Source organism: Oncorhynchus masou, chromosome 12, assembly GCF_036934945.1.
Source record: "Oncorhynchus masou masou isolate Uvic2021 chromosome 12, UVic_Omas_1.1, whole genome shotgun sequence".
NCBI lineage: Eukaryota > Metazoa > Chordata > Actinopteri > Salmoniformes > Salmonidae > Oncorhynchus > Oncorhynchus masou.
The window spans coordinates 49,244,342-49,271,711 of NC_088223.1; the positions used below are offsets into that span (position 1 = coordinate 49,244,342).

A 27,370-nucleotide genomic window follows, 5' to 3' on the forward strand; every position below is an offset into this window, starting at 1 on the left:
CAAGGACTTGCAGAGGGGCAAAAGGGCTTGTTCGTGGTCAACTCCTAGATATGCTTGGGTAAAATACTAGCGATGAATGATAATTGCAATGCCGAGTCGAAACGGAGCACAGAGTCATTCTTTCCTCTACCTTTTTTTGTTGAGCAAAAGTGTAGTGGTCATGGGGTTCATTGTACAATACTAATACAGTCTGACATTTGAATCACGCATTGCTTTTTCAGTTTACATGCATTGCCCAGCTAGTAGTGTTTTCCATATGTGGGATGGGCATGGGGAGGTTTCAGCGGTATTGGTCGAGTGTGTGGCCATATGGAGACTGACTTCTCCTGGGTATTGTCGGCCCCACCTCTCCCGCTCTCCGTCTCTGCCTCGTTCTCACTGCGCTGGCACACTGGCAGCCACTCTCCCTGGGATACGCAGGCCTCTCAAACATGAGTAATTGATGAATTGTATGCAATATGCAAATGTGAATGCATAAATCTCCTGACTGACAGCTTAATTTATGTGAGCCTTTAAGAATGCAGGATTAGATTTTAATTAAATATCTTCAAAGGCACCCTGACTTGTACATTTTTTTTGCAGGCTGCCGTCTTTGTTGTTTTTTAAACAATTTCCCATTAAAAAAATTTAAATCTGATTTTTGTTTAGCCTGTTCTCAACCCTTTCACACTGCTCCCTCCTCACCCCCCCCTCTCCCCTGCGGTTAAAGTTTTCTGGACTTGTGGACTCCCGCCACCTTTCCCCCTCCCTGTCTCCACTTTGTGTAAGAGAAATGTCTTTGTTTGACGCAAACACAAGTAGTTAGTGCAGCATGGTGCCATAGCAGATATTGACCAACACATTGTGGCCTTTGTCATTGAGGAGAGTGGGTGGAGCCGTCACTCATGTGAAAGGACAGTCTTCCTGGAGTGCCAGGGGTAACCCAGGCACAGGCGCAGACGAGCAGGTGTCCGATCACTATGAATATTTAACGAACCGTTTTGAAGAAAAAAAACGGGGAAAAAACGACAAGGGCACATTTGCGACATTCGTTTGGACTAAAAAGTGCTTAGTAACCCACTTTAAGTAGTCTCCGGGAGGCGCAGTTATACCACCTGAGAGTTGAGGGGAGTGATTGGTAGGGACGAGTGCATTGACAGGCTTTTTCTTTTCTGGTGAGTGGAACGTGCGGGAACGTGTGAATGACTTTTCGCAGCCATCTGTTCCTTCTGCCCATTGGGACCCTCTAGGGGCGTGGGGGTAGGAGTGTGTGTGTGTGTGTGTGTGTGTGTGTGTGTGTGTGTGTGTGTGTGTGTGTGTGTGTGTGTGTGTGTGTGTGTGTGTGTGTGTGCTTCAGAGAGGGCAAACATGGAGGTGCATAGCAGCAGGGTTGGGCATTATGCCCACCAATGAGGCTGTTGTAGTACAGTATTCACGCTCGGAGGGCACCTGGGTGTCAGATGCTCTTGCAGTACTGAACACCCACCGCCAGTAGCTGAGTACTGTAGAGCATGGTAGGCAGGGGGAGCGTCAAGGCAAGAGAATGTGGCGGGACAGAGGGTTAATGTGACTTCACCTTTTTTCTTTGAACCCCTCTGTCAATATGAAATGAAATGCAAATTCGATTTTTACAAAATCCTACTTCGCTTTTTTTGTATAATTTTTGTGATTATGGGAAGTTTTTTTTAATGAAATTCAACACGTTGAAAAACTATTTTAAAAAACGACTCCGTAATCATGCAAAAAACGTAAGTATAGACTTTTTTTCCCCAAAACATTGTCTTTGTAATTTTAAGCACTATGAAATCGATCCACAGTTCCGGTTTGATTAAATACCAGCCCAAGTTTCTACCACCATGGCTAAAGCAGAGCGGGGGGGGGGTTTACACGGAGGCTAGCTCGGCAGAATTGTAATTATCCACCTCATTTAGGCCCTTTTCTTTGATGCAGATCCTGTTCTTGGAGTCAGTCAAAAAAGTCAGCAGGACCGTGCAGCTTATACAAGGAAGCACCTGCCGGCAGCTAGGAAAGGGTCGCAGGGATACAATGCTCAGTTAAACGGGAGCCAAAGAAGAAAACAGTTCTCGTCTCCAGAGGGAAAAAGGCCAAGTTAGCGCACAATCACCCGCATACGAAAATGACACCAGTGCGCGAGAGGGGAATGAGTCAGTGACTCCAAAAGAAGGAAAAACATCCATTCTTTTATTTCCAATTCCTTTACTTCAACAATCAGCTATGTGTATGGAAAACAATCCACCCTCTAAAGGAAGCCCCCCTCTCCCCCCCTCTCTCATTTAAGACGTTGGAGGAAATGTCTGGTTAATCTGCTAAAGAGGTTTCAACAGTACAGGGTTTCCAGTTCAGCCAACTCTCTGGGGGGGGGGGGCTGCTCTGCCTCTGCCTCCCTGGACTGACCCCACAGAACCTTTCCCCACTCCTGCTCCGCCGTCGTGTTTTCTAATTCCCTTTCCTCTCCGGAAATGTCCACACATTATCGGAACGTTCTGGTAATTAATGCTTTTTCAAGAGCCTCTCTTTTTTTTGGGAGAGAGAGATACCCACGCCAGACATAGCGTTATCTTCATTCTTTTTTTCTTGTTGTTTCTTGTTGTTTCTTGTTGTTGCATGATTAGGCTCACAACAAAGTAGTGTAGAACAGTCGACACATTATAGGCCTGAAGAGCACCTTCCCTCTAATGCAATGGGAAAGTGGTGGCCAATTTGATTTAAACGGTCATTTATTTAAGTAAGAAATGTATTGCAGTGAGCACATCAGAAAAATGAAATTGTCATTTTAGCTAATTATCTTCTCGCCAGTTAATTGGTTTCCTCTTCAGTATCAGGTGTTCTGCTTATGCCATCATCATTTATGATGGAAGACACAGGTGGAAGGGACCTTCATTTTTCACCTAGGCCATAATTACAGGACAGAATACATGAATAACATATCTCGTCGTTCTGTAATATCCAGTAGGCCTGCTCTGTATTACAACACCTTCATCTGTGAATTTAGAGGTGGTTGTGGGCGTTTAGACAAATTACTAACCCTAATATTGTATCTTTGGCAAAGTTGGCAGCAGTAATAGATAGCCTAATAAATATCTTTATCGTATTTGAAGTTAATTACAACACTTGGACGTACATGTCAGGCCAGCTTGTGAAGCCACGTCTCTTCGTTCTCTATTGTATTCATTCTCCTAGAGAATGATAAGGGACAAGTCCTGCCCCAACCCTGTCTTCATAGAGAATGATAAGGGACAAGTCCTGCCCCAACCCTGTCTTCATAGAGAATGATAAGGGACAAGTCCTGCCCCAACCCTGTCTTCATAGAGAATGATAAGGGACAAGTCCTGCCCCAACCCTGTCTTCATAGAGAATGATAAAGGACAAGTCCTGCCCCAACCCTGTCTTCATAGAGAATGATAAGGGACAAGTCCTGCCCCAACCCTGTCTTCATAGAGAATGATAAGGGACAAGTCCTGCCCCAACCCTGTCTTCATAGAGAATGATAAGGGACAAGTCCTGCCCCAACCCTGTCTTCATAGAGAATGATAAGGGACAAGTCCTGCCCCAACCCTGTCTTCATAGAGAATGATAAGGGACAAGTCCTGCCCCAACCCTGTCTTCATAGAGAATGATAAGGGACAAGTCCTGCCCCAACCCTGTCTTCATAGAGAATGATAAAGGACAAGTCCTGCCCCAACCCTGTCTTCATAGAGAATGATAAGGGACAAGTCCTGTCCCCCAACCCTGTCTTCATAGAGAATGATAAGGGACAAGTCCTGCCCCAACCCTGTCTTCATAGATAATGATAAGGGACAAGTCCTGTCTCAACCCTGTCTTCATAGAGAATGATAAGGGACAAGTCCTGTCTCAACCCTGTCTTCATAGAGAATGATAAGGGACAAGTCCTGCCCCAACTGTCCATAGAGAATGATCTCCTGCCCCATAGAGAATGATAAGGGACAAGTCCTGTCTCAACCCTGTCTTCATAGAGAATGATAAGGGACAAGTCCTGTCTCAACCCTGTCTTCATAGAGAATGATAAGGGACAAGTCCTGCCCCAACCCTGTCTTCATAGATAATGATAAGGGACAAGTCCTGTCTCAACCCTGTCTTCATAGAGAATGATAAGGGACAAGTCATGTCTCAACCCTGTCTTCATAGAGACTGATAAGGGACAAGGTAACTCAAGGAGAGAAAAAAAAGAAAGAAAAAGAAAAAAGGACAGAGCATCCAAATGAAGAAGAATAAAGGATTGTATGTGAGTATTTACAGCAGGGGCGTCATGCACCCATTATTTTAGAGGGAGCACAAAGTATGTCCGGATGGATTCCCTTCCAGAAGTCAGAGAATTTGAAATGTTTCAAACCCCTGAAACACGCTTTTCCTTCAATCAGAGCCATAATCATTATGACTAATTCTGTGTAAAATATATACATTTTCACCGCATAGGGGTTATTTGCATACCTCTGTACATGTTCATCTGTCATTTTAATTAATGATCCACACTGATTCCTTAAGAATCTTTATGCCTTAGGATTTTAGTACAACTTCTCGACTGGTATTTAATATCATAACCCAAGGATCAAAGCAATTTTTGCATTTTCTAAAGTATATCAATCATGCCAGCTAAGGTAGACAAGCTATTCTAACTTAAATGATAGCCTGAAATGACTTGGTAGCTAATTGGGAGATTGGAAACCTATCTACAATAGCTGGCTAGCTAAAGCCAACGTCATAAAATTGCTAGGTGGCTCGTATTACAGAGAAACAACAAAACATTTACATTTTATTTCTTCATCAAGAAGGAATCAATAGCCTACATAGAATGATCAAATTCATTTGCAAACATATTGCCTGCGAGTCCTGCCCATCAATGGCAGTTGAAGTCAAATCAAACGCTGTGTGGTTCACTGCACTTTCTCTGCTCCTCCACTGATGGTACTGTCTGCACGCACTAAAGCAGTGCTTCCCAAACTCGGTCCCGGGGACCCCAAAGGGTGCAGATTTAGTTTTTCCCCCCTAGCACCACACAGCTGATTCAAATATGGAAGTCATCATAGAGCTTTGATTATTTGAATCAGCTGTGTGGTGCTAGGGGGGAAAAAGCTAAACGTATACCCAAGCTGCACTGTATCTAACATATCTTTGCTCCGTGGTGCACCTTGAAAGTATCAACTGGAGCCTGGGGGGGGGGGGGGTACTCTTTGCCTGGTCCAGTCAGTTTGCCCCCTCCGCAAAATTCAGCTGACAGATCTTTTTATAAATAATTATGATAAAATGTGGGCTTAAAAGTTTAGCCATTAATTTAACATCTGAAAAATGTATATATATATATTATGCATACATTAATAACTAAACTTTTAAGCCCACATTTTATCATAATTATTTATAAAAAAGATCTGTCCAAACTTTTGACTGGTACTGTGTATATATATATATATATATATATATATATGCAGTGAACCACAGTCAAAAGTTTGGTTTGGGATGAGTTGGACCACAGAGTGAAGGAAAAGCAGCCAACAAGTGCTCAGCTTACAGTATGTGGTAACTCCTTCAAGACTGTTGGAAAAGCATTCCAGGTGAAGCTGGTTGAGAGAATGCCAAGAGTGTGCAAAGTTGTCATCAAGGCATATATATTTAGATTTTTTTAAAGACTGTTTTGGTTACTACATGATTCCATATGTGTTATTTCATAGTTTTGATGTTTTCACTATTATTCTAGAAAATACTAAAATAAAGAAAAACCTTGAATGAGTAGGTGTGTTCAAACTTTTGACTGGTACTGTACATGCATATATGGTATTTTGCTCTTAGAGTCCTATTTGCTATTTTTTAATTACATTTTTTAAAATCTGAGTGGTTACGTGCTCTTGTGCCCCCTATGGACATGATGCCTCTGATGTACAGTATATCTGTATTTGAATCGATTTCAAATGAAATACCCAGAAGCCTTCTGTTAAAAAAAATCTCGAATGCACGATGATGAAACAAATCAAGGCTGAAAACCTGGAACCTCCAAAGTGCCTTAATTACGCAGTTTAAAAACCGTGGGCCCTGCGCTATCGTGAGCTGACAGGGCCCTGCAGACTGTGCGGAGCAATAAGCAAGGCTGACTTTGATACACTACAGTTGACTTCATTGAGCGGTTCCTGTAACAGGCTCACTACAACCGCAAAAGTGATTAATGTTGATTGCTCTTTTTTTCTCTTTTTTTTCTTCTTTTTTTTTTTTTACACGCTTGGCTGTTCATAGTTTTTAATTGGATTAGTAAAGTGACAATCGTAGGGCTCTGCATTTTCCGAGGTGCAGCTCATGCAGACAGCCAACAAGTCATGAGGGGCATGGCTGGGGGTGGGGTGGGGGGGTGGGGGGATCTGGGGGTGGAGGATGGGTGGGTGGGGGATGGGGGGAATCTGGGGGTGGTGGCCGGGTGGGTGGGGGTAGGGGGGGGATCTGGGGGTGGAGGGTGGATGGGGGATGGGGGGGGGGGGGGGGGTTGAGGGTGTGTCCATAGGGGACTGTGATCATTGCCGCCACCTCCTTGGTGTAACAGTGCGAGGGTCACGTGGAGTTTATCATCGACTGGAATTGCAGGCCGGTCAACAGCGAAAATTACACACAGTGGAGTCGGGTTACTGTAGCAGAGCTGAGTAGTGGTGTATATTGAACACGCTAAAGCCTACGGTACGGTAGCGGCAAACCTGTCAGTGTATCTCTGAGTCATTTCCTGGTGGAGTACAAATCAACTGTGCCTTGATAAACACCTCCATTTCAGGGCTGTGTTACTGACCCATGTCAATATTTATAAGTTACTTTTTAACTGACGTTAAAATAAAAAAATAAGTTGCTTCATTTTCTATTGAGGTGAGTGACTCCTCCAAGTCTGGAGTCTCCAGTCTGGAGTCCTTGGCTACTCTTGTCTGTGTGTGTTCAGGTGAATCATACTTAAAACAGAATCAACTGGCCAGAGAAAAGAGCAGGACAAGACATTAAAGGCGGATTAACAAACAGCTGAATCAAAAATGGGACTGTTGTGGCAGCTTGTGAGTGAACGCCTTTGTGTTGAACAGAGCGAGGGGGGCACGGCGAACGAGAGAGCGAGACGGACGCTTCACAGCGAATGGGCTTTGTTCTAATGGCAACACTCTGTTTGGAACACTGATAAGAGCCTTCCGTTTGTCTCTCTGGGTTTTTCTTTCTGTCCTCTCTCTGTTCTCCGTTCAAGTCCGCTCCACGTCTTTTATCCTGTAAAGCAGAGTCCCAGGCCAGCCAAGTGTAATGGCATCTGGAGCGTCTCGTGTTGCTTTTTCAACTCGTGTCCAACCACGTCTCTGAAGACGACTCTGACTTGTTCCTATATTGAACACCCCCCCCCCTTTCACTTGTATGCTGATTGCTCTGTGGTCCTGTTTGTGTTTGTTGCCACTGCAATATTAATGAAATACATAAAGAGACAACTACACAGCGCTTCTTTAGTTCATGTTTCTGGACGCCGGCCAATCGTATACAGCGCTAAAATTAGCATTTTTTTCTCTTCTTTTCAAGCACTTTTCTCCCTCCCTCCTGCCCCTTCTCACATACGTGTCTTTGCGACAGAAGCGCCCTATCAGTCTAGTACACCCTTTAGGACTGCTACTGTTGGGGAAAGTAAGGAAGGGAACGTGTGTGTGAGAGGGGTTGTGCAACCTAAGGAAAGTTTTTCACTTGTTTCTCACTTCCTGGCCCCAGGGGGAAGGAATCTCAGTCTAATTTTACACCATCAGACACCAAACCCTGGAAACAATGTGTCTGCACGCTGGCGACCCCTTATCAGATATGGCCTTGCTGGGATATGCAATGTCCCCCTGTGCACTTCAAGGCATATGTTTTTGAGGTGATCATTATCAAGCTTTCTGTGTGTGTGTGTGTGTGTGTGTGCGTGTGTGTGTGTGTGTGTTAGTTATCAGTGGAGTGGATCTCTGTCTACCTGCCGTCTCTGTCTAATCCCCCCAGAGTGGGACAGGAAGGGGGAGGGGCGGTAGGGTGGGGTGCGGAGGGGACGCAAACAGATGTTGGTGTGAGTGATGAGAGGAGGAGAGTAATCACTACGTGTTGTTGAGGTGTCACAACAGGCTTGAAATATAATTTGAAAAATAATAGGTACAATTCTTGGGTTTTAAAGGCCTGTCGAGTGCGTTTGGCGGACCACAACAAAAATTCATAGAAATTGGACTAGCTATCGTCATGGAAATATTTGTAATATTTTTCACTCTTTCTTAGTGTCTATTGTTGTCAATTTAAATGCTAGACAATTTGATACAGTCCTCATATCACTCATGCTATTTAGAGAAACGTAAAATCCATTGTAAATGGAGGAATCAATGGACTCTTTCACTGTGAGCCTATGTGGTCTGAGCGATAGAGATTTAAATAGTAGATCATTTGCTGTGTATTGACTGTAATATATATCTATCTTTCTCTCTCTCTCTCTCTCCCTCTCTCTCTCTCTCTCTCTCTCTCTCTCTGTCTCTCTCTTTCTCTCTTTCTCTCTGCCCCTCTCTCTCCCTCTCCTCCTCCCTCTCTCTTTCTCTCTCTCTGCCTCCGTCTCTCTGTCTCTCTCTGACTCTCTCTCTCTCTCTCTCTGCCTCTCTGTCTCTCTCTGCCTTTCTCTCTCTCTCTGCCTCTCTCACTTTCTCTCTCTCTCTCCCCCCCCTCTCCTTCTCCCCCCCCCCTCTCCTTCTCTCCCCATCTCTGTAGCTCCAGGCCTGGCCGCCCACCGAAGCGTTCCCTGGGGGTAGCGATGCAGGAGAGCTCCAGGCTTCTTCCCCACAGTGTCCACGGCCTATTGTCACCCGGACTCCTCTCATCCATGTCGCCCGGAGGTAAGACCTCTCTCGTCCATGTGCAGCCACCCTAAACATGCACACAACCTCCAGTGAGCTCACTCAAAGCACCCCAATAAAAAAAGCTCATTTACCCTCCACTCGCTAACCTCCACCTCGCATTAATGATGTATTTTAACGGGTTTGACGAAAATAGACAGCCATCAGGTGTCCTATACGGTAGCCTCGGATTTGTCACATTTTGATGAAAGCGATTCTGTTATCTTTCTTTTGAGATCCCTGTCTCTGTTTCCCGGCGCCTTTCTTTCTCCCCCCCCCATCTCCACCCAATCCCCCTCTTTCTGCAAATCAGTTCCTATTGATTTTCTCCTCTGTCCTTCACTGGCCACTACTGCGTCTCAAACAGAGGTTACACTATTGGATTTCTGTAGCGTTTTCTCACACATGCATTTGCTCTCTCTCTCTCTCTCTCTCTCTCTCTCTCTCTCTCTCTCTCTCTCTCTCTCTCTCTCTCTCTCTCTCTCTCTCTCTCTCTCTCTCTCTCTCGTTGCCGTAGGCCATTTCCTTCTCGTCTCGCCTCTTTATACAATTGCAGTATGCAAGAGTCTATTTGGTGAAGTTGTGTTAGCATTGTTGCATCAACACCATGCCCGTCACTATGCTTAGGTGTAATCTGTGTGTGTGTTTGTACACGCGTGTGTTTTGTGTGTGTCTGTGTGTTTTGTGTGTGTCTCTGTGTGTTTTGCATTTAGCTGTCTATTTGAAAAGTGTACCTACAGCAAACTATAGGTTCTGTCTTGTTAAGCACCTTTTTGCTTGTCTTTTCTTAATATATTTTTTCTTTGAATTGCTGATGGTGGCGGCAATTTAGTCCTCACAATGGCCAGTAAGGATATTGATTTGTGCAGACGAGGAGCCAGAGCAGTCAGTTAGCCATGCTAGTGATTGATTTCAGATGCCCTGTGTTACTGTTCTCCTCTCTTGCCGTGGGTGGAACTTCTTTAAAATGCACATCAAAAATCATTTACGTTTTTTTTTCAGTGTTTTACTCAACCCGGGTAATAGAAGAACTCATCCACGTGTCTGTCAGACGACGAGACACAGTTAGAGACGATATTGGTGGCAAATGAGTTGTATCTTTCGCACATGTAGTTTAATGTGATAATTAAACGCAACCTTTTTGTTGTTTTGATATTATTTTCTTTACCTTTAACGACCAAGCAGTACATGTTTTGTTTTAGACACAAATGTTTTCAGCGTTTTTTAAATATTTTTTTTTTAAATGATGAATTATTAAAAATAAAAATAAATCCTCAAGGTGCTCCCATTTCTTGATAGCACAGACAGGGGGACATTATTCCTGAAAGCCTTTTCATTGAGTTCATGGGACAACCTGCATTTCCATTGCTCATTCTCCCAGAAGCAAACAGCATATTTACAGTGCCTTCAGAAAGTATTCACACCCCTTGACTTTTTCCACATTTTGTTGCGTTACAGCCTGAATTTAACATGGAATCAACTGAGGTTTTGTGTCACTGGCCTACACACAATACGCCCTATTATAAAATGTATAAAAAATCTAAAGGCGATTGAAGAAGTATTGAAGAAGTATTCAACGCCTTTGTTATTGCAAGCCTACAACAGCATTGTAGTTACTCCACAATACTGACCTAAATGACAGAGTGAAAAGAAGGAAGCCTGTACAGAATTTAAATATTCCAAATCATGCCTCCTGTTTGCAATAAGGCCCAAAAGCAAAACCCCCCATAAATGTAGCAAAGAAATTAACTTAATGTCCTGAATACAAAGCGTTATGTTTGGGGCAAATCCAACACAACACATCCCTGAGTACCACTTTTTATATTTTCAAGCATGGTGGTGGCTGCATCATGTTATGGGTATGCTTGTAATCGTCAATGATAAAAAAATAAATGGAATACAACTAAGCACAAGCAAAATCCTAGTGGAAAACGTGGTTCAGTCTGCTTTCCAACAGATACTGGGAGACAAATTCACCTTTCATCAGGACAATAACCTATTGTTGCTTAAGTTGCTTAATAAGAAGACATTGAATGGCCTAGTTACAGTTTTTACATAAATTGGCTTGAAAATCTATGGCAAGATTTGAAAATAGCTGATTAGCAATGATCAACTACCAATTTGACAGAGCTTGAAGAATGTTTTCAAGAATAATGTGCAAATATTGTACAATCCAAGTGTGCAAAGCTCTTAGAGACTCACCCAGAAAGACTCATTTGAAACCGCTGCCAAAAGTGCTTCTAACAGGGTTGTGAATACTTATGTAAATGTCATATTTCTGCATTTCATTTTCATTAAATTGGCAAAAAAATTATGAAAACATGTTTTCACTTTGTCATTATGGGGTATTGTGTGTAAGATGGTTGAGAAACAAAGTATATCTAATCCATTTTGAATTCATGCTGTAACACAACAAACGGTGGACTAAGTCTAGGGAATACTTTCTGAAGGCACACTAGATACCTAACATGAATACGGTATCTTCCTCGTGAATCCTGAACGGATTAGAGACCCTGTAGAAGTTCGCGTTTACTGCTTCTTGATGAATATATTTGAGTTTTTGACAGGAAGTTGATAGCAGCAGCAGTTGTAGTTCTAGCGCTGACAACGTTGGAGCCAGTAACCAATAGGTTGCTGGTTTGAATACCCCGAGCCATCAAGGTGAAAAATCTGACGACGTGCCCTTGAGCAAGGCACTTAACCCTCATTTTCTCCAGCGGCGCCGTGCTACTATGCCTGACCCTGTAAAAAAAAAAAAACATTTCCCTGCGTCTATCCGGCATATGCGACTACACAGTCTGCAGTAACAATATATTCCTATTTCAGTAGAAACATTTTGCAGAAGACGTCAAAAAGCAGATTTTGTATCGGAGTTGTCATTCAGTTACTAGCAACCATTTGTTTTGTTATTAACATATAATGCGATAATTATCCGTACAAATGAGCAAGCTTTATACCCCCCCCCCCCCCAGTGGTTGTTTGCAGTTCTGTTTTGTACCTCACTGCTCAGCGTCACCTTGTGAGCGGGAAGAAAATAAAAGAAAGAAGAAGTATTCATGAGGGAATACTGGTTTTCACTCTCAAAGCTTCCCCTCTCGTGTTTAGAGTCAGCGCACTGGTGGTGGTGGGGGGGGGGGGGGTGTTGCGCCGAGCAAAAGCAAAACCAACGTGTTGTGAGCTTTGTTGGAGCGTTTGGTTTCCTGGAATGCTGTTGACAGAAACATCCTAAGCCCCTGGCACGCCGGAGAGAGGAGGGGAGGAGCTCCGACAGCAGGCATAATGATTCCATCCTCACTACACAGTACAGTCATCATGTAAAGCGTGACTTCCGCCTCTGACTACACTGCTGGAGCAATCTGGGTCAGGGGGGAGATGGAGAGATAGAGGGATGAAGGGAGGAACAGAGAGAGAGAGTGAGCTGTCAGAGCCAGAGAGGTGTGTGATGGTGTTTCTCTCGCTCCTTTAATCCTCCCAATAGGTTATTAAGGAGTTTTAGGTGTTAAACTGTGGTTTCACTTTTTGCAGAGCAGGATATGAAGACAGGAAAGATGTTGTGTGTGTCATGCAGGCTGTCACGGAACCCCAAGTAGAACCACCTGCCTCTCTCTCTCTCATTCTCTCACTCTCTCTCTCTCTCTCACTCTCTCCCTCTGAAAACAAAACAGGCCGTCCTGGTGACTTTGATGAATGACATGTCCCACCGGGGACTGGTCCTCCATCTGCTTAACCCCCCCTCCTCTCTCCTCCAAACCTGGGAGGAGGGCCTCCTACTCCCCCTCTTCCCTGGGCCTCACTCTGACAAATAGTATTTAACTACTGTTTTGGATCGCCTTTCTTTTCCTCGGAATCACAGTTACCCAGAGCCATACTCCACTGTTGCCTTGCAGCGTTGGTCACATTTACCTGGCTGGTACAAGTGAACAGATTGCAGTACCTTCATCTCACCGTAAATGTAGGATGTCCAGGTTCTTAATCGCACGGCTAAGTTCTGACAGCGAACCCCGGCACTCGCTCCTGACTTCCTGGAACAGTGCGGTAGCATTGCTCTCTGACCTCTCCTCAAACCCAGGTCGCCGTATTGGCTGATACTGTGTCAGTCTCGACGTTGTTTCCCCGTATGTTGGTATGTTTTTTTGCATGCTCTGCTCGGGCTTGGCAGTACCTCGCTCGACGCGCGCTCACTTGAAGGGGTTAAAGTCTCTGAGTAGAATAACCGAGGATAAATAAAACATGGGGTTCTATTTAGTGACATATGGGCTAGCCTGGCCCTCGCGCATGCTAATGAACAGAGGCCTTTCAGAGAGAGGGAGAGAGCAGTGGAGCCAGGCGATGCCAGGAATATAGATATCAACTGGGGGGGGTGGGGGGGGTGCATCAGGGTGTAAACCAGCCAGCATTGTGTGCTCAACATTTATCCTAATCCATGCCTTCCTCCTTCTTGGGAGGGCTACCTCAAGGACCGCTGTTGAGAGAAGACCCACGTGGCACAAACATGATCTTTGTCACCTCCGTCACAGTCTTCATCATCATCATTGTCAGACCGAGGCCAACCTTTAGCTTCTCGGGCCCAGGCATTCTAGCCCCAATTATTGGTTGAATTAGGGTCATTCTGCATTAAATTATAGGGTATATAAACGATTTACTGTAGACTGGCCCACTCGGCTAAAGATGGACCAGCCCATCAGTTATTTGCCCTATGGCCAGTCCGTCCCTGCCTGGTACCCTACCTGGCCTTAGGCTGGGGCCCACTGGCGTCATTGACTCTGCTCTCCCATGGCCTTGTTTATGAGTCCTGGGAGAGAGAGAGAGAGAGAGAGAGAGAGGGAGAGAGAGAGAGAGAGAGAGAGAGAGAGAGAGAGAGAGAGAAGAAGAAGAAGAGAGAGGGCCAGACGCTGAGGGTCTGTAAATCCCTGTGATAAAGAGCCGGGGCCCTGAGACGCACGCCTGCCAACGCACAGAGCAGAATTAAACACCAGGCCTCGACGTAGGTGGGTGGCCCCCAATCCGTATTTAATGAAGGATCTGTGGAGAAGGAGGGGGAGGGGGGCTTTTCATTTGTATTTCCAGTGATCTGGCTGTCTGGAAACGTGCTCTCAGGAATGATCAGGATGGGCTTGGTAAATGAGGAGGAGACTGTAAAAACAAAGAGGTTATGATCAGAGAGAGAGAGAGAGAGCCCAGTGGTACAGGGAGAAACGCTGCACGCAATGCAAAGCAAATCACTAAGTACTTATTTTCCTCCCTCTTTTAAATGCAGGAGTCAGTGGTTCTCTTTTGTGGATCCTTGACTTTTCCTATTGATCTGCAGGGCAGGGACAGGATCGAAAACACGAGCTGAGCGGCTCTCTTCTTTTTCCTCTCGGTGAAACGTTTGCCCCGTGGTGCAGATGAATGCAGAGCCCCGATCTGACTTGTTCCTAATGAGCTTATCTGATGCACTTTCCTTCTCATCGTGACATTTGAAAGCACCTCCTGTATCTCATTCATGACCTGATAGAGATACTGAACAACCCAGGGTTGCCCAGTATATCTCTCCTCCTCCTCCTTAGTCACATTCTAGTTATTCTGTGTGTCAACCACAATCGAGCCCTTCCCCCGAGCAGGAAGTGGATTGCGAACATACAGTGCAGGATTGTCTGTTCACCATAGAGGTTTGAGGTAACATTAAAATGGTAGTACCGGTCACACTGTAGTGAGGACTAGTTCTCTTCTTCATGCTGTCACTCAAACGTAATTCCTTGATTTGAATCCACAGAGAAGCCCACCAACTGGTGGTGGTGGTGGTGTGTGTGTGTGTCCCTGTGTGTTTGTGTATGTCTTCTGTAGCCATCATGTCCTCTTTATCGTGGCTGCAGTCGCCAGTATTAGCTCTATAATTAGACACTTAATTAGGGGACGCCAGATGAGTGACAGTTTGAAGTCAGTGACTCACGCTCAGGCCCGTGTGTGTGTGTGTGTGTATGTGTGTGTGTGTGTGTGTGTCGTTGTCGCTGCAGGCTACATACTGTCTGTATGAAGGCTGCTCCCCCCATTCCATAAAGGTTGCAAAAGCCTCTTAAGAAAAGAAATCGTCTCCTACTCTGTAAAATCGTCTCCTACTCTGTGAAATAATCCCCAGGTTGTGCGGGTGGGATTAGCTCTGTGTAATTCTGTGCCCTTCTCCCCTCACTCTGTAATGACAGACCGTGTGGTCACCCTGGGGTGAGATCACTTTGCAGTAATCTTGGTAAAGTTTGATTCTCGTTAATGACATAATCCTTAAATCATCACACAGAGGATGTTAATGATTTTGGTGTTACTGTTTACTCAGTGCAGGAGCTTTTTTCATGTTTTTGCATGACTATAAAAAATAATGTAAGGAAAGGGACTTTAAATATATATATTTTTTAATGTATGTTTTCCCCATTAAAAAAAAGTTGTATCACGGATAAGGTGTGTAAGTATAAGTTATACATTTGTGTTATTTAGGTCATGTCCTCCTCGTCATGTCTAGGAATATATTCATCTCTTTGCTTTCTATATAAAATGAGTGAAGCATGGTGAAGCCCGTCACATTCCTAAAATAGCATCTGCTGTGAAGGAAAGAAGTGTGGTTCTCTGCGAAACACAGCAGCGTGGGTTCTCTGTGAAGGAAAGAAGTGTGTGTGTCTCTGTGGAACACAGCAGTGTGGTTCTCCGTGAAGGACAGCAGTGGGGTTTTGGGGACAGACATCTGCCCTTTACGCAGCCAGCCCTCCACAGTTCCATCAACCCCGCTGCCTGAACAGGGCAGAAGAAAACCAGCATCCAGCACATTCTATTATTCATTTTGACAGCGCCGTATGTAAATTGACATGTTAGTGCTTACTCTGCTTGTTACTCTTGTGTAGCAAGCATTGACATTTCTCCTCTTTAGAATTGTTGTTGTTGTTGTCAATAGCACGTCAATAAAAGTCCTGCTCATTTTTACGCGGTGGCCCAGAGAGTAGCCCTCATCTGCACATTTTCCACATCAAAGTTCACGATCTGGCGCCGCTAATCTGGTATTAAAACGAAGGGGGAAAAAGGCGACCTTGTCCAAATTAATAAGTCAGTGGCGAAATGTGCTTTCGACATATGAAAGGTTAAGTAAAGGTTACCCTTCAACTGCAGTACACAGGCAGCAGTGCACCCCCCCCCCCCTCTCCCTTCCCTTCCATCTTCTGCAGTGATTCTGACAGATTCCTGGGCTGCCGCTACACAGGAGAAAATCCCCCCCTGCCTCCCCATTCTCGTTGTTAAAGAAGAGCCAGTAGGCTCCTGTCCCGTCCCACTATCACACCACTCATCTGGAGTTTACTGGGACCTCTGCTGGGCAGATGCAAACACAGCTTTATTCTCACACACATTCACACATGCACACGTGCACGCATAGAGAATGGATGCGCACATAGATGTACCAGCACGCACGCAATACACTCTTATGGGAGACATCTGGCGAGATAGGGGGAGATATCTAATCCAGGCCAGGCAGGAGAACTGAGGCATGAAGCAGTGACGTGAGAGGAGTTAAGTGACCGTGCAAGTGTTGGGCCCAACAAGTACTGCTGCTACCTGCTCTGAGCTCTGTGCTCCAGCCAGGGCAGCCCCTCTCTCGCTCTCCTCCACCTGTCTCTCCTCTCCTCTGTCCCAGGTCCCCGTCCAGAGCCCGTGCGCCCGTGGGGTAAATCACCAGCCAGGTTACTCGATTACACCGAGATCAGGCCCAAAAAACGTCCTCTCCGGCCACTCAAGTGAATCAGTCAAATTATCGAGTGGCAAAACTAATTCAGAGCCTGGGGGCCAGTGGAGCTGCCACTTCCCATAAGCCCAGCCTTCAGTCAGTGTGGACTTGTTTTTATTTCATCCTCTTGTTTCATTTATTATGGCTATTGGAGCTAATCCGACCAGCAAACCCCCAGCCAGTGCGCCTGTCACTATTGTTTCGGCTCCAGTGTGCGCCACCCCCCCCCCTGTTTTCACTAGGAGTGCCTCTGCCTGTCTGTCTGTCTGCCTGCTTTCCCAACCTCTCTCCTTCTCCTTTCTCTCCCCCCAGTCAGCCAGAGGAGGTGAGAGTTAGGAGTGGAGGAGCCAATGATGGGAGAGAGAAAGAGAGCGGGTGGGGGGCTGTATGAGAGAGAGAGAGTGAGAGAGAGACAGAGAGAGGGAGGGAGGGAGACTGCTGTGCTCATCAATCACATTAGAGCCGTTTGGACAGACTTACCCCCTCTCAGATGCCAGGAGTATCATCATGCATGGCTCACTCATTTTTCCTCTGTGTTTTTTCTTCTTCCATTCTCTGCTTCCTTTAGATTTTTTCCCAAAGACGAACAAATGGCTTTCTTTGAAAAAATAAGTATATTTTGGAATTTTGGGGTTTACAACTTGACCAGTAATTTGGTTATGTTAGCAATCAATTCATTAAGTCACGGAAAGGGGGGCACGCATCTCGTGCTGTACGCACATGAGCTGCTGGTGGATAATGCACACATTCCGCCCACTTTCTTTGTGTTTGCACTCTCTCTCTCTCTCTCTCTCTACTCCCTTCTCTCTCTACTCCCCTCTCTCTATATACCCCTCTCTCTCTACTCCCCTCTCTCTCTACTCCCCTCTCTCTCTCTACTCCCCTCTCTCTCTACTCCCCTCTCTCTCTCTACTCCCCTCTCTCTCTCTACTCCCCTCTCTCTCTCTACTCGCCTCTCTCTCTACTCCCCTCTCTCTCTCTCTACTCCCCTCTCTCCCTCTCTCTCCCCCTCTCTCTCTCTCTCTCTCACTCTCTCTCTCTCTCTCTCTCTCTCTCTCTCTACTCCCTTCTCCTCTCTCCCCTCTCTCTATATACTCTCTCTCTACTCCCCTCTCTCTCTCTACTCCCCTCTCTCTCTCTACTCCCCTCTCTCTCTACTCCCCTCTCTCTCTCTACTCCCCTCTCTCTCTCTACTCCCTCTCTCTCTCTACACCCCTCTCTCTCTACTCCCCTCTCTCTCTCTACTCCCTCTCTCTCCCCCTCTCTCTCTCTCTCTCTCACTCTCTCTCTCTCTCTCTCTCTCTCTCACTCTCTCTCTCTGCCCACCTCATGCTCTCAGACTTCTTATCCTGTAGGTGCCTCCCTGGAGCCCCTCAAATGGACTGGGGCAAAAAAGGAAAAAAAAAACACAAGCGTTTCCCTCCTTCATCTTCTGACGCTGCTGAACCCGTTGTTAAAAGGAGGTGGAATGAAAGGGTGAGGGGCCCGGTCCAATCGAAGGCAGATCAGACACAGCGCTCAAGGTTAACTATAAAGTTGGGTCTTGTTGCTCTTCTAGCTGGGAAATAAACAGCAGGAGTCCTCTGGGACAGTTGGGTGGTCTGTTTGTAATGATCCATGTGCCCAGGCCTGCCTTTGAAGCAGGAGGGAGGTACAAACCTTTGTTCTTCCGCAATTAGCAGTATTAATAAGGCTAGTTAATTAAGGTGCTCAGCTAAGTGCAGACCAGCAAGTTTACAGTAGCTTGAGGAAGCCCACGCAGAGCTGAGGGGGAAAACGATTTCACCTAACTATGGAAAGTCCTTAAACACTGCAACCACCGCAGATTGTTCCCCTCCTAGCTGTATAAAAACATCCCGAACAGTGTCTTTGTCTTTCGACAACTGTGGATGTAGGCGGTTAAAGGCAGTCGGGTGTGTGTGATAAGTTAGGTGACCAGCCAGAGACACAGAGATCATTCAGTGAACTGGGACAGAGTGACATGAAGAATGAGTTAGAGCGAGAGAGATGAAGGGATAAAGGACAGGTAGAGAGCATGCGGGCTGGGGGCCGTCAGAAGATGAAGGAGGGGAACGCTGGTGGGTTTTTCTTTCCTTTTTTGCCCCAGTCCATTTGAGGGGCTCCAGGGAGGCACCTACAGGATAAGAAGTCTGAGCGCATGAGGTGGGCAGGGGGATGGAGAGAGAGAGAGAGAGAGAGAGAGAGAGAGAGAGAGAGAGAGAGAGAGAGAGAGAGAGAGAGAGAGAGAGAGAGAGAGAGAGAGAGAGAGAGAGAGAGAGAGAGAGAGAGAGAGAGAGAGAGAGGGTTATGTGTGGGGAAGAAAAGTGCTCTCTACTCACTTTCTGCCCACTGAGCAAAGTCTTGTTACTCTTTGAACACTTGGCCCATTTATTTCTGCTAAGTCGTGATATTGTGAGTCAGCCAGTGAGGACTCTAGTGGCTCTTTTCATGAAACATTAACGAGTTCCTGGGGTTAAAGGGATGCCTAGAAATCAGTGCCGGTCTCAGCTCCCTCTCCCTCTTTACACTCGCTGCAGACGGCCACAAATGCAACAGTGGTGTGTGTGCACGTGTGCGTACGTGCTATGTGCAACCATGCCTGCGTGTGTATAATTAAGCAATAAGGCACGAGGGGGTGTGGTATACGACCTATATAACATGGCTAAGAGCTGCTCTATTTGCACGACGCAACACGGAGTGCCTGGATACAGCCCTTAGCTGTGGTATATTGGCCATATACCACAAACCCCTGAGGTGCCTTATTGCTATTATAAACTGGATACCAACGAAATTAGAGCAGTAAAAATAAATGTTTTGTTATACCTGTGGTATACTGTCTGATGTACCACGGCTGTCAGCCAATCAGCATTCAGGGCTCGAACCACCCAGTTTATAAAAAGCAATAACACCAATAAAACACACAGAGACGTGTTTCTGGCTTTCTGACTCCCAGTCGTGCTCTGGCATCCCCTGTCGGGAGACACGCTGGGTTTGGCCCCCATAAGGCCTTGCTGCATCCTGAGCCCTGAACACGACAGCCCTGTGCACAGCCAGGGTTATTAATCTACTCCTGCTCTGCCACCCACGGCCCACCTCCCCGCCAGGACCACTGTTTGATGACACGTCCAGATCAGCACTCCCACGTACCAACCCGAATCCCATTCCCCGAGCAAACCAGACCAGGCTCCGACCACGATAAAGAAAGTCCCAGCTAAGAGTGAGGAGGCACAGTCCAGACACTTGACTCCTCAGACTCTCGCTTGAGCTCACATCGTCCTTGACTTTCCCATTCAAACAGCCATTTACAAGGCTGTGTCCGTTCTTCCAATAAGACCGTGGTGGTGGGGGGGGGGGGTACATGGATACGTGCTGAAAGCCAGCGATGGTTAAGTCCATAGCAGAAACAGAGGAAGTGATTGCTACGGCAGGGAGTTAATTAACAGCGTATTCCCGTTTGATATAAGTCATCTCCTCTCCTAGCAGTGTGAGTTTACCTTGATGTAATATAAAACTGCAAGCTGCTGCTGCTGTGTCTGCTAATTATTGCCTGTGTCCTGTGGCCACTTGGACGACGCAGAGAGTAGCGTCCCTCCTACTCACACACACACACACACGGACACACACGGACACACACACGGACACACACACGGACACACACACACACACACGGACACACACACACACACACACCATGGTTGGGCTGAAGGCAGTAAAAAAAATTGGATTTTGAAAACGTTTTAAATAAATAGCTTCGACTTTTCACTTTATTGAGAAGTCACTTAAAATAAATGCCCTTTTCTCGATCATTGAGATTGTCATTTTAGTTTACTTCCTGATTTGACCGCCTTCAATTAAAATTGAGCCCAACCCTGACACACACATAAACACACACACACATGCATGTACAGGCGGGGTACACACACACACAAACGCATGTATGTGCACACTCACACGAACACACTTGCACACAATTAAAGGGATAAGACAAAGGTTCAGGCTCTGCTTTTGTTCAACAAAGGAGCAGGTGGAAAGTCTCATCTTTAACGTTAGATGCAGACAATTAAAGGGATAGGACATAAGACAAAGATTTAAGGATTTGCTACTGGGACATATTCACCCCCCCCACATTTTGTTTCATACACGTTCTTCATTTCCATACCACGTCAATAGATGAGAATTGACTAGCACTTTAAAAAAAATGCACCAGTCTTAACACAGAACAGAAAAGTAATTTATGTAGTTATTATTGTCATAACCCCGCCCCCCCCCCCATTTGCACAACATACTTAGTATATTGACGCACATGTAGTATGTGTGAGAACGTGTCGCATATTGTATGTACAATATATGAGGGGCGGCAGGTAGCCTTGAGGTTAAGACCGTTGGGCCAGTAACTGGAAGGCTGCTGGTTCAAATCCCTGAGCCGACTAGTTGAAAAATCTGCCGATGTGCCCTTGAGCAAGGCACTGCGCCCTATTTTCTCCTGTACGTCAAATCAAATTTGATTTGTTACATGCGCCGAATACAACAGGTATTTCACCTTAAGGTGAGCCCTTATCCAACAATGCAGTTTTATGAGTCGCTCTGGATAAGCGACCCCCCCCCCCCCCTCTGCTAAATGACTAAAATGTAAAAATGTAATTTACAGAAGATCAGAGTACTGTATGATGAGATTACATTGAGGGAGTTTCAGCATGCTGAGAGAGAGAGAGAGAGGTTGGTCAGGGTCATGAAGACACGGTGGCCTCTCCAGTCTCCTCCCCAGCCCGTGTCATGAAGACACGGTGGCCTCTCCAGTCTCCTCCCCAGCCCGTGTCATGAAGACACGGTGGCCTCTCCAGTCTCCTCCCCAGCCCGTGTCACGAAGACACGGTGGCCTCTCCAGTCTCCTCCCCAGCCCGTGTCACGAAGACACGGTGGCCTCTCCAGTCTCCTCCCCAGCCCGTGTCATGAAGACACGGTGGCCTCTCCAGTCTCCTCCCCAGCCCGTGTCATGAAGACACGGTGGCCTCTCCAGTCTCCTCCCCAGCCCGTGTCATGAAGACACGGTGGCCTCTCCAGTCTCCTCCCCAGCCCGTGTCATGAAGACACGGTGGCCTCTCCAGTCTCCTCCCCAGCCCGTGTCATGAAGACACGGTGGCCTCTCCAGTCTCCTCCCCAGCCCGTGTCATGCAAACAGGCATTTCTATTCCAGGACTCAGCCTCTTCACACTCCTCCAAAGCTACATCTGAGATTCAGCTCATGTGTTAAAAGACTCAAATCACTGGCTGGTTGGTGTGTCCCTTGCACACACCCCCCTGCCAATGTCAACAGTCGACAGAGAGACAGCGGTGATTGATTGACAGATGTGTGATCAAAGATAAGGTTATCAAATGAATACGTGTTTTATATTACATTATTGTAATATTGAAAAATCTCCCTGTCATTGGTATCTGACCGGAGAATATTGACATGTAGTCTGGTGGAGAGATGGGCCAATGGGTCAATCTTTGATGATCCATAGAGTATATGACATTACGTGTGTGTCTGGGTGTCTGTGTGTGTGTGTCTGTGTGTGTGTGTGCGTCCCCACAAGACAATGGCACCCCCATCTCCCACTTCTCCTACTGCGCCGCGCTCTCCCATAACGGCACGCCTCAACATTAGGGTCTGACTTAATTAGGACTAATTACAGCCTTCGTTAAGGTACTCTGCTCCCAACAGCTATACTACAGTATGGTGGAGAACAGGCTGGGTTTCTCTCACAGATTCTCCAGCTCAATCGATGGACCTTCTATTCCGCTAAGCTTTGCATTTGAAAGCCCAGTGGCTTTATTGAATGTCTGCATTGGGACACTCGACTGACGCGGCCCGTTTTTGCAGCACAGAGCTAGTACTGTATGTCGTATTGTAACACTGCAGTATGGTGGAGAACGTGGACACATGTCATGTCCCAGCAGTCTTCCGCTCAGGTCCAGAACAGCACAAGGCCACAAGCTGCAGGTAATCCTGGCTTTAATAGCCACCTCCATCTTGTCCTATTTCTGGGATTCTCACCACATTTGTAGAATGCACGGGGGTTTGATTACGCCTCGGAGCCATCTCTCTTTGTTGTGCATTCGTCTCCTCCTTGTTCCGCTGTTCGGAAATTCCAAAGGTGAATTAAATACAGTGTACCCTACCCCCTTCCTTTTTTTGTCCTTCCCACAATCTCAGTTTACTTGAAAACGCGGAATAGGAAGGTCATATTTACTGTGTTGAGAATCAAAGGCAGAGTCTGTGCCCCCCCCCCCCCCCCTCTTCAACCCCCATTGCCCTCTTTCCCTTTCACACAAAATCTGATACTTTTTCCTGGGACACTCTGTCAGAGTGAAGAAAAGATGTTACTCTCCCCATTGAAAAGGAGAAATGTAAAATGCGATAACGCATGCAGCTGAGAATTGAGATGAACACAAATCACCATTTTGGCTGAAAAACACAATCTCTGCAGGCTTGTTCTCACAGGCAATCAGTGTTTTTCCCTTCCCTTTCCTTTGTATGAATTCACATGTACAATTGTTAAGCCACTCTGGTGGAATTGTTTGGACCGAAAGAGAGCTTTGAGCGAGACCTTCCAGCTCAATGGAGTTCTAGTCCTCTGTATGCTTGTAATGGCCTTTAAGTGAATGTCTGAAGTGAGAGAGACAGTGGCTGCGACACCTACTGCTACATATATGAACACCGCAGCTCCACGCACTGACTCGATATCCGTGCGAATTGTCGGCCCCCCCAGGACTTTAGATAGAATAAGCTGTGCACTGCTGTCCGTGTTATAAGCTTCATGATGGAAAATTCCCTTGCATTAAAATCAGTGCCTCTTCCGATACGCAGACTACGCACTGCGCGTAGGGCCCCGCGGCCGTTAGGGGGCCCGACCCCCAAAAATAATGTATATTATATATAGACTGAGTGTAAAAACATAAGAACACCTTCCTAATATGGAGTTGTCCTCAGAAGAGCCTCAATTGATCGGGGCATGGACTGAAAGCGTTCCACAGGGATGCTGTTCCATGTTGACTCCAATGTTTCCCACAGGTGTGTCAAGTCGGCTGGATGTCTTTCAGGTGGTGGACCACTCTTGATACACACGGAAAACTGTTGAGCGGGAAAGACCCAGTAGCGTTGCAGTTCTTGACACAAACCAGTGCACCTGGCACCTACTACACTGCGCCGTTTCGAATGGCGCACATACACAATTCACGTCTCAATTGTCTCAAGGCTTAAAAGTAATTTAACATTAGAACTGCTGTGCCTTGATGGACACCCCCCTTCAGTCATTCTGACAGTGTAATTAATAAACGCTATATGTTTTGGTGGTGTTTTATGAAGGCCTCGAGTAACATTAGAATACGATTTTGCATTTCATTTCATTTATAACAATAGCATTTTCATTCGTTTATGATACTGTAGGTTATATGTAAAAACACAAAAGAAAACACACACAAATTGAACTGTTCAAGAAAAGTTCGGTGCTGGCACATGGCAACAGCTTGTTTTTGATATCGGCAACAAAACGAAAGTACACCAACCACCAATACGCGCGGTCAAATGATGAAAACATCAGTATCCTAAACACCACTATAAGCACCGAGTGGCCTTGACAGTACGTGAAACTCGGCACAAATTCAACGGCGGCATTACGATGAATATACGGTGTCTTTGTGACGGCAGTTGAACTGTCCTTAACAGTTGACAACATGTTCACAACTTTCACTTGCTTGAAAACACTTTGACAAACCTTTGTTTGGTTGTAGTGTGTAATAGTCTCAGTTTTCCCTCTTGATCTTGTGCCCAATTGTCTTGTCAATTCTTCAGCATTGTTGTGGAGTACAGCAGCCTGCGCAGGTGCCTTATTTTGCGCGGACGGACGGAGGGAGGGAGGGAGGGAGGGAGGGAGGGAGGAGCTCCGTCCCACGTTGTTCATGGTGCCCGGACAGACTTGTTTTCTTTGCAATCAAATTGCTCGCCGACAACGGTGAAGTTAAGAAATTGTCCATCGGGCCATTTCAATATTTGGTAGTGCATCAGCAGATTTCCATGGCAACCAAATTTCACGTCGGGCCCCAAAAGGCTGGAGGTGGTACTGATTATAATGACAGGAAGATAAAAAATAAAAGACAAGGGACTGTGTAAACGTAATATATCTGCATTCCTTTACTGTCTTCCTCCAGTGGCCATAGATTCATGTCTCTGCTGCACAATTAATATCCAAACGGACCAGCAAATACCAGTGTCTTTATTAAAATCAATAGCCACAGTGCTGGGTCAGACCTCTACTACAAAGATCAAAAGAATGGAATGAACCTTTTTTTTCTATGGAATCCGCCTGACCAGGTATCCCCCCCTTTAATTAAACAGACGCCTTGTTGGGCTGGGCCTGACAAAAGCCAATACTGAATGTACGGGAGGAATTCTGGCCTGTGTCTGACCCCAGAGAGACCACAAAGGCCCTCTGTAACCTGCCCAGGGTAACAGGGTAGGACTACGCCCCAGACCATCCCAGCCAGATTAACGATTAGCCGCAAGAATGGCCCCTCCCAATCTGATGCGAAGAGAAAGGGAGGATGGGGCTTGAAAAGAGAAAATAGGATGGATGGCTCGTCCAGTCCGATGTGCCTGACTGCCTTACACTCATCTGGCAGGGCTGACTCTGAGGGCCAGGCCTCTCAAAGTGGGGGCTGGCCGGGGTCCTCTACATCTGAGGAGCGCTATGAAAGGCAAACAATAAGCAATCTGTTTGTCCACCCCTGGAAAACGCCGCTCCCCTTTCATCCGCGGGCTCCCATTTCCGTGGGTCGTGACTTTACTCAAACATCAATTACTGTTACGTTCCCTGTTTGATCTCGCAGGCTCGTCTTCCATGTAAAATCAGGAGGGGGAAAAATGTGTAAAGACAATGCACTGATTGTGGTTTTTTTCTCTGTTGTGGTATTTTATGCTCTCGATGTGGTCTGCTAGGCAGTGGTTGTTGATTGCCTCTCTCTCTCACCTCAATCAGAGCTGCTATAGACTATTGTAGTGCATAATAAGCTTTGAGTTAATTTTACCTTCTCAGGGAGAACTTGGCCTGGACTGGGCATAAACAGGCCATCCACCGTACGACTTGTTCATTCATTGAAGGTTAGTTGACAGAGAGAGCATAGGCAGTGATGAGAGATCACAGAGACACAGACAATCACTTTTCGTTTATGGTGAGGGCCAACGAGATGAGATCTGTGTTCTTTTCGATACAGCTGCTTCAAATTGAAGCAGAGTTTTGTAGCTTTGCTACCTTACTTTGGCTTGCAAGCTCATCCTGTTCATGTACTTACGTTTACATATGTAGAATTAGTGGAATCAAGACTCTAATAAGAAGGGATTTTGTATGACGAGAGTGACAAACTCTTAGCATATATTAGAATTTGTAGCTCCATATAAGCCAAGTAATCCTCAGTGACCCTAGTAGGCTAGACGCGTTAGAAGATCATAGGATCAGATATGGGAAAATGTCCGAGCTCGCCTAAACCTTCTGGCTCTGCCCTCTCTGTTTAGACAAGGCTTTACAGTAGTTCATGACAGAATGAATTTCAAGCATGCAAGTATTTCTTCCCCCCAAGTGCATCCTCAAATCCCACCAAAAATAAGGCTCGATATAACGGACGGCTCTGCCAAGCTTTTACGGCACTAGCAGAGTTGACGTCGTGCTCCCTCCATGTTGTTGTCAGCTGTTTTTCTCCTGTTTCCCCCCTCGGCCACACGTCGACAGCTAATTCAGTGCTCAAGAAGAGGTTTGAGTTTCCCTCCAAGCTGCTGCAGCTGTGCCTCTGACTGTCTGGGATTAGGCAACAAAATGAACTCATAATAAAATGAATCAATCATCATGACATTTTGTTTAAATGTAGCTATTGAAAACATTTCGCCTGTTTCCTCAGGCACGCTTGGAAGAGAGGGGCCGGGATGCATAAAAATAGAAATAGAGCTTGTTTTTTAAATATAAATGTAAGGACAGAGATTCATTTGTCTTAACCCCCCCCCCCCATACCCTTCCCTCTCCTCTCCCACTCTATCTGTGCCTGTCTATATTTTTTCAAGTTAGAATAATTTGCTGGTTTATTTGCCTTGCCGTGTGTAGTGGAATTGAGAAACATTGGCCGACGAGAGCGGCACAGTTAATTTTCCGCCTTTGGTGTTTGACAGCGCTGGAGTAATGGGGTTCCGATCAGACTCTCTTCCCTTCACGGGGAAAGTAACTTAAGTGTTCATGTTCATACCAACAAAATTAAATGATAAATGAATGAGCTTTTTTTTCTCTTCATTTTTGAAATATTTTTTTTTACACGTCTCCCATTCCGTTCGAGGCGATTCCGTTAATGAATTAGATCAAGGTGACATATACTGTCTGAATGAACCTGGGGAGAAAATGAAAAAGATGTCTATTTTTTTGTCCTGATTTGCAAAGAAATTTAGATCACGGCAAAGCAAGAAGGCATTGCGTCGTCATTTAATTAATTACTTAATGTGTCCCTTCATCGTCTAATTGAATTAATTAGGGGCCTAATTGGGCAGAGTGATGATGGCTTCCGGGGCTGTGGAGCCCTTGATGAGCTGAAGGTAGCTGGGCTTCTTAGAGAGACTCAGCGAGAGAGTGCTCTCCTGGGACGGACGGGGAGGGACCCTCCCTACCGCCATCAGCGGCCCCAGCTCTCCTCAGCTGTCCCTGGATTGGAGGGGTCAGGGGAGGCCTGGGGCCAGTGAAAGCCTCACTCTGGCTCCTCTATAGAC

At 46.0% G+C, this 27,370-nt stretch overlaps 1 protein-coding gene across 8 annotated transcripts in view; it reads left to right on the plus strand.

Annotated features, from left to right (window-relative positions):
- dacha (dachshund a) overlaps nt 1–27,370 on the plus strand; it is a 130,440-nt gene that overhangs the window by 55,568 nt on the left and 47,502 nt on the right. For all 8 annotated transcript variants that reach the window (XM_064980889.1, XM_064980888.1, XM_064980895.1 and 5 more), the window contains exon 2: nt 8,725–8,849. In XM_064980889.1, the coding sequence (XP_064836961.1) occupies nt 8,725–8,849 (125 nt within the window). The remainder of the gene's footprint in view (nt 1–8,724; nt 8,850–27,370) is intronic.